Genomic DNA, 8,311 nt, shown 5'->3' on the forward strand with positions numbered 1-8,311 from the left:
CAATTCGGCTGGATAAAAAGTAAAATTAAAAAAAAGGCTCCGAAGATCATTCACCACAGCTGATCACAACTCCTTGCACACTCTTCTACTTACCCCATGCCTCCTTTTGGCGTGCACTGTGCATGCACACACACACACCCCTCACATTTGGTGCGTGGTGAGCACTGAGCATGCACACCTTTGGTGCACAATGCTCATGCGCAGCCAGCGAACTGGTAGTAAACCAGTTCAGATTTCACCACTGCCCCAAAGGTGCTTTTTCAGGAGGCAACTGGACTTTCTTGTTTTTTCTTTTGAAGACATTTTCAAAAGAAAAAAGGAAGAAAGAAAGAAAGTCCAGTTGCCTCATGAAAAAACACCTTTGGGACAACCATGACATGGATGACTGAGAATATCTACAGACTTATTTGACTGTGTGTGGTGGCCAGACGGGGATATAGTTCTTTATTATCTTCTATGTTGCATTTTATTGACAATAAGTTGCCTAGATTCACTGTGAGCAATTAGGCGGTATAAATTTTCTACATAAATAAATAAAGAAACTGTAAATATTGGACATGATTTGATTCAGTATCTCTAATCTTCTAACACAAGAATTGGATTCTCAATGTCTTGCTATCTTGGGGTGTTGAAAGACAGAAGGTGTTTAATTAAAGAATATTGGAGAATGATTGCAAATGCAGCAGCATGAACAATTCTTTTGCAATTGGCAACTATAATAAACCGTAGTTGTCAGCATAATCCCCCATCAATGCTGTGTTGTCAGAATTAAGGACTTCTAATGTCTCCTATGGATAGCAAACAATCCTTCTCTCTTTTTTTGTCAGCAATTTCTCAAAGGCAGAAATATTACATGATGTGCTAATTCCTCTTTATCAGTTGCTCCCTGTGGTTGAGGTCAGGTCTTAAAACAATGATGTAGCACTTTGGCAAGAATATGCATCCCAGTAATGCAGCACTGGAGGACAAGATGGAGAAGACTTCCACAGCTGCCATGGCTTTGCCTTTTGTGCTCAGATAGGCTGGAAAGAAGGAGATCCACACACTGCAGAAGGCCAACATGCTGAAGGTGATGAACTTGGCTTCATTAAAGCTGTCAGGTAATTTACGGGCAAGAAAAGCCACAATAAAGCTGGCGATGGCCAAGATACCCATGTAGCCCAAGACACAGTAGAAAAAGAAAGCTGATCCCTCATTGCACTGCAAAATCATTTCCTGGAGCTCTGAGTGCATATCCAACTCAGGGAATGGAGGTGATGTTGACAACCAAAGAATACAAATGCATACTTGGACAATAGAACAGGAAAGAACAGCAGAAAAAGCCAATCTTTTCCCCACCCACTTCCTCATCTGTGATCCAGGTTTAGTGGCCATGAAAGCCACAACCACTGTGATGGTTTTGGCCAGTACACTAGAAATGGCCACTGAGAAGGTGATGCCAAAAGTTGGTTGTCGGAGAAGGCAGGTCACCTTGTCAGGTTGGCTGAGAAAGAACAAAGAGGAGAGGAAACAGAACAAAAGAGAGACAAGGATGGTGTAGGTGAGGGACCGGTTGTTGGCTTTGACAATGGGAGTATCCCTGTGCTTAATAAAAGTGCCAAGTACCCAAGAAGTCAAGAAGAAGAAACCAAGAGCTGCTAAGGATAAACCAATTCCTAAAGTTTCTTTAAAAGTTAGAAAGACCAGCAATTTCAAGATACAGTCTCTCTTTTCTTTATTTGGATAATGATCTTCTGAACATTCAAAACAGTCATCCATATCTGAAAGAAAAAGCAAGGCAAATGTTTATACATTTCACATTTTTGAAACATTTTCAAATTTCTTAAAATTTAGAGCATTTTGACTTTTTCTATTTTTCAAAAAACAAAAAGAAGGAATATATGACAATGGATATAAGAGTTTAGCTCTTATGGGCAAACTCTATATTCAGAACAACAGATTGTGATTCACAAGTATAGAAATGAATATTCACCTTGAAGAACTCAGAAAACTATTTGCTACACTAAAGTAGTGTATTATAGTTTGCTTAAGTCTATCCAATGAAAACTTGCTGGAATGTCTAACTTACCCTTTTCATTTGAAATCTTCCCTTCTGGGCAACGAACACAGTTGTAGCAACAGAATTGCTTTCCTTCCAATCCTTTCTTCCAGTATCCAGGGTAGCAAGGGTCATTACGCTGAGAAAATGGAATAACCTGGCGATAAAGATAAATGATTTTGTAAAGGGAAATTTTTAAACAGTTTATAATGTTCTCATTTATGGTAGTGAGAAGAATATTTGAATTCCTGACTTCTGGCTGATATCGCAGCGATATCGGACATGAGAAGTGGGTCTCTGAGCTCCCACACCAAGTTCTCCACATTAAAGGGCTCTGAAAGGAATGAAAGCCACCCTGGAGGGATAGTGAAGAAAAGAGGGGCACCCTGTAGGTCTCAGAGAGTCACAATCTCTCCTGCTGAGAGCGCCATCTACTGACAAAGGAAAATATACCATATTCTAAAACCCTGGGAAAATTTTTGATTAGAAAAATAAACAACATTTATTTGGAAAACTGTGGTGATATTTACTGTTCTATACTTATCTACCTTATGACTATGGTCAGTGCAATGGTGAGAACAAGGAAGATACCTAAGTAAAGCACTTTTTGAATGTTAAGATATATGATTAAACTTATAGTGGTGACATAAGAGATATTTGGAGAGTTTCCTTTACTACTTGAACATCTGATTAAATAACCCTGGGATATAAAAGATCTGTGACTAAATTATTCTTTGAGGAGCTATATTAGGCCTGAATATATGTTTGTTGAACTATTGAGTAAAAGTGGACCTTATTAAAATAAGACGAGATGCTCCATATGGGGGAAATGAGTGGAAGTTCAAAAGAAATATTGTTGATGTTCAAAAGCATTAAGGACTCAATGACAAAGAACTTCAGGGAGATAACCAATTTAATGCAAAGCATAGATGGTGAAAATAGAAAAGATTCTACAAGGGACAATGAATAAAGGCCAAGATGCCCAGGAGAGGGAGGAGACAAGAGAAAGAATGGAGGAAAAGACAGAACAGATAAATCAACAAGCAAAACAAGAAGAGAAGATAATAAAGACTATAATGATGAATGAAACAAATCAGGGGGAAAGTATTTTAAGAAATTTAAATTGGAATGGGAAGATACCATTGAAAAAGGGATAGGAGTTTGGGCAAATACCCTGGAGGCTTGGCAGCATAAGAGGATAGAGATGGAGGAATATAGAAAGAGTAAACAGAAACAGTCATATTAACAGCCATATTAAAATGGGCAAGAGATGGATAGAAAGGAAAGGGGTTCCTTTGTTCCCCCCTTCTCTCTTTAATATAATGGGAGCCTGATTAAAAGTTATAATAGAAGTAGAAGTAGAAATAAAGATACATGTATTATAAAATTAATCAATGGATGGAAGATTAGAGGTTGAAAGATGGATTTAATATGTATGTATAAATAATATGGTGATTGTTGTCAGAATGGAGTAAGGGGATTAGATTTTAATACAATATGTGTACTATACTAGGATTAGTAAGGATGGCCTGATTAAATAGAATAAATTAAAGAATTAAATGGAAAGATTAGAGGTTGAAAGAGAGTATTATTATGCATGCTTAAACAATGTTGTAATTGGCATTAGAATGATACATTGAAATATTAAATAATTTCATAATGAAGGTTTATATCTTAACACAAATAGGAGTATTAATACTAGGAGTATATAAGCTTAAACAAATATTATTGATATTAGTATTGTTATTTGTATCAAAATGAACGATACCCAGATGCCACACTGTTCATATATTGATGTTAATGTATATATATAAAAAAATAATAAAACAAACATAAAACAAACAAACAAAAAAGAATATTTGAATTCCTAAAGGGTATTTATCCAGGTGTATTTATTAGGTAAAGGTTTCCCTTCTCTCTAGGTGGGAAGGAGCTGAGGCAGGAAAGGGAGTTCATCCTATTGTGTGGTGCTCAGGTCTGAAACACAGGCTGTAAGCTTTCTTCTGACAAGCACACTGTCTTTAATCACTGAGCCATCATATATTTATACTATCCATTAAAAAGTTGACATTATAAGGACATGCAAAGGGCATGTTTCGAGAATGGCAGAGTGAATAAAGAAATATATGTGATTACAATACAGTATTATGGAAGCACTGTGACTCCTGTGATTTCAAATGGAAATGCAATCCAAATATGAATACCTGTCTTTTAAATTGTAATACCATTTTGACAATGTGATGAAAGCTTGATCATTGACAATATTTGTACAGAATATGCCATTTCAAAAATGACAAATTAGATTTCTAAAGAAGACTGTGTTCAATATTGGATCACAATGCATCAAGGAACAGTTGACTAAATGAGTCCACACCTGGTTAAAAGCTGGGTGCCACACAATCAGCTCTTCATCAATGATTAATTCCTTCGTATTGGGAATATGAGGACCCATCTTTCCAACTCTAACTCTCTGAAAGGATCCGTTTGGAAAAGTGATCAAGTTGGTGATGTCGAAACCACCTGTTGCGTCCCCATTCTCATTCAGGAACACTCTCTCCCCAGCTGAATTGTTAAAAGAAATGCCTTGAAGAAATGAATGGAGCTACGAGAGAGAGAGAGAGACAGAGAGAGAGAGAGAGATATGGAAGATTAATAATGAAGTGGCCAATATATTAAACTTTTACTTACTCATTTTTCACATTGCTCTAACAAATATCAAATAAGTACATGTAGAATATAGATAATCTATATTTCAGAGAAAGACACAGGTCTGTTCTAGTATTACTTTAATGTTACTTCCAGGGGAAACAGGATGGAAACAACATCATCTATCTCCCATCTACAACAGAGTCCTTTCAACAGTTCCAAGAACAGAGCACACCCATTTGTACCACACAGGTAATCCTGATGACTCAGATAAACCTCCAGGTGACCTTAACGACTCACTAAAAGAATGCAAATGACCACTTGTCTGCAAGGAGTATAAATCCTTCCATTCCCCACCATTCTATCAGAGCTGAAGAAGTTTCTCGGATGAGAATTGAAATGTCTTCAAAGAAAATCCAGAAAGTCCAGTTGCCTCTTGAAAAAGCAGCTTTAGGACACTTATACCACTTCACTGTGCTTTACAATAATAAATAAATAATTTTATTGTCATTGTACGTGTATACACAGTACACCCATACAACAAAATTCACTTAACACCCAAAGACCAGGTCCAACACACATAACAACCCCCAATCACACTCCCACCCACTGCAATTCCCCACCCTTAAACCTCCCAAACATCCACACAACAGACCAAGTAATACTGTCCAACAGATCACTGATGGTGGCCCTTTAGTTCATTGTTGAGTGCAATTATAGCTGTGGGATAAAAACTATTCAGAAAATGTGTGGTCTGAGTTTTAATTGTTCTGTATCTTCAGCCAGAAGGCAACAGTCCAAAAAGATTGTAAGCAGGATGGGAAAAGATGGAAGGCTGAATCAAACTTGAGCCGGTGGGAATCAAACTGCTGAACTGCTGGCAACCAGCAATTCAGCACAATTAGCCTGCAGTACTACTTTCTAACCACTGCACCACCATGGCTCTGGTGAGAATTATTATTCACAATCTAATAAGAAAAATGAAAAATGACAGGAAAATATTCATTGGGGTGGGTTGGCACAAAAAGAAGAAAGACTGCCTTCAGACACAATGCAATTGAATTATTCTTGGAATCAGATTGGATAAATTTACAAGACCGGTCAATTCTATGTGGAGGTGAAAAGTTATTTATACAATGAAAATTGATGCATACAGTAAATCCCATTAAGTATACTGAAATTAGTAAGGACACAGTTTATGTTCACCCTCTTATTTTATAAAACTAATAGCTTTGTTGCCTCAGTTTCTCTATTGATATGGAGCCATAAATGAGGGTAAATAAGCTATATTAGATTGTGGATGATTGTGGATAATCATTGAAATACATGATAGGTGTGGAAAGATTACCTGCCAGGGCAGCAGATTTCGAAGTTCAACCCTTTGAATCTCTCTTGGTTGGGAGTTTGATCTCACTGCCTCATGCAAAGAATGTGCCACTGCATAAACAGCATTGTAGATACTGTAGGTTTGGCCAGTCATCTGAAATTCAAACAGAGCCCCAGGTAGATTCTCCAAATTCTCTTCCCCACTACAAGTTTCATTGATCTTTGAAGATAATTCTGTATTTGAAAATGAACAATCGAACAATTGCTCCCAAACCTCTTGAAGAAATGCATCTTTGTGGGTTGAAGGTTTGATGACTTGAAGAAATTCTTTAAAGCCTTGAATGTCTCTTGTATGCACAGTAAAGGAAAGAGCCCCATGGAACATCTGGAGATCCCAACTCCTTTGAGTTCCCATCAGAATGAAATCAATTGGATTCATCAGGATCCAAACCTTCTTACATAATGCACGCTCTTTATTTTCAGGATCCCTTAGAAACATGGCAGTTCTGAGCCACACTATTGTAAATGTTTCTCCATAGACCAGAAAAGCATTTGCTTTCTGATCTAACAGTTTCTCATCAATAATTGAGACTGAATTAGACAATTGGGACAAATCTTCCAAGTAGATATGTTGTGGTATTTTTTCTGTGAAAGCTAAACAGACCCCGTTCTGTGAAAGCAACGGCTGCAGTTTCTGCAAAAAACATTCTTCCTTATTTTCAGAAGCAAAGAGTCCAATCCACGTCCATCCAAAATGGAGGAGAAGTTGAATAAATCCAGTGTACTGATGCTCCTCTTTTGGGACCATGCAATAAAGTGGAAATAACTCAGTAATCTGAAGGTCTTCTTGTGCAAAGGAACCATAAGTCAACTAAAGATACAAAAAAGAGAAATTCGTTCTTCATGAAAATCATGGGACAAATGTGAAGACTGTTAGAAATTTAATGAAGGTCTCCCTATATTGAACATTTGTCCAATTCTGTGTAGATTATGACAATTCTGATGAGAAAGAGAAGCAACTAAAACCCCAAGATGAAATATTTTCTCATCTGAAATATAACTAGATTACAACCACACTCAGTTTCCTAATACAGAGTTCCAGTATGTTCATCCTTTTAGAACATCTGGAAACTTGCTAAATATCTGAGCTTGTGAACTCTTCTCAGCCTAAGGAAAATATTTTTAAGAGCTAGACTTACTGGACTACCTTCTTCCCTTCTTTGTAGCAGATAAAATAAAATACTTGTACATGAAAGACTATGCCCATGAGATTCTGGAGGAATAGAAAGGATTAATCATGTCTTCCTTTACTACAATTATTATAGAGATATCCAAAAGAATTCAGTTACAGGAATTGAGTATGTCTAGTGTGATGAAAAGAAGGACATGGGGAGGCATGACAGCAATAGCACAACATTTGAGGGGCTTCTACAAAGAAGAGCTGACAAGGTGGTCAAACTATTTTGCAAAGCACCAGAAGTCAAGACAAGAAACTATGGATGGAAACTAATCAAGGAGAGAAGCAACCTAGAACTAAGGAGAAATTTCCTAACTGTGAAAACATTTAACCAATGGAGCAACTTGCCTTCAGACATTGTGGGTGCTCCATCACTGGAGGCTTTCAAAAAGAGACTGGACAGTGATTTATATGAAATGGTATAGGATCTCCTGCTCGAAGAGGGGATTGGACTAGAATACCCCCAAGAAACCTTCCCACTCTCTTATTCTATGTTCTATGTTCTGTGTTCTACATGCTAGCCGGCCTTTTCTATCCTCCTCTTGACACAGCTCCAAATTCCACCACAGATAGTGGTCAAATCATAGGTGACCCTCTCAAATAAGATAAATTTTGTAGTGTAATCGATGATTTAAATTTAAATTTTCTAATCTATGATTGTAATAAAAGATTTAGACTTTCTTGACTGATTATTTTGAGCCAACATTTTGAGTTGTGTGAACAATTGCAGAAGGGAGAGCAAAGAGAGCAAAATTGAAGTCCTGCAGAAAGGCATGGCAAAATACTAACTAACCCTACAGCACCAATCTGTCAACAATTGCTAAGAAAAATAGTTTAGTTTTACACTAAACTATTTTTATCATTCACAAAGCAAAATTAAGTAAATAGAGTTGCAACCTGTTCCTTGTTGGCTGTCAAAACACCTATATGATTGTAATAAAAGGTTTTGATTTCATCGGATTACCTTGAGCCAGTCTATTGAGTTGTGGGGAAAACAGATGAGGGGTGATAATAGTGTATTTAATTAAATTCCTGGAGAAAGACTTTACAAAAGACTTTTCTCT

At 37.0% G+C, this 8,311-nt stretch overlaps 1 protein-coding gene across 1 annotated transcript; it reads right to left on the bottom strand.

The window, feature by feature from the left end:
* Positions 1-797: 797 nt before the first annotated feature.
* LOC148113630 (vomeronasal type-2 receptor 26-like) lies at positions 798-4,490 on the bottom strand. Its single transcript, XM_087892217.1, has 3 exons — positions 4,413-4,490; positions 2,069-2,195; positions 798-1,760 (listed from the first exon to the last, which is right to left on the bottom strand). The coding sequence occupies exons 1-3, from the start codon at positions 4,488-4,490 to the stop codon at positions 862-864; spliced, it is 1,104 nt and encodes a 367-aa protein (XP_087748343.1). The 3' UTR covers positions 798-861.
* Between the last annotated feature and the right edge of the window lie 3,821 nt (positions 4,491-8,311).

Source organism: Pantherophis guttatus, chromosome 4 (genome assembly GCF_059756535.1).
Source record: "Pantherophis guttatus breed Tessera chromosome 4, ASM5975653v1, whole genome shotgun sequence".
NCBI lineage: Eukaryota > Metazoa > Chordata > Lepidosauria > Squamata > Colubridae > Pantherophis > Pantherophis guttatus.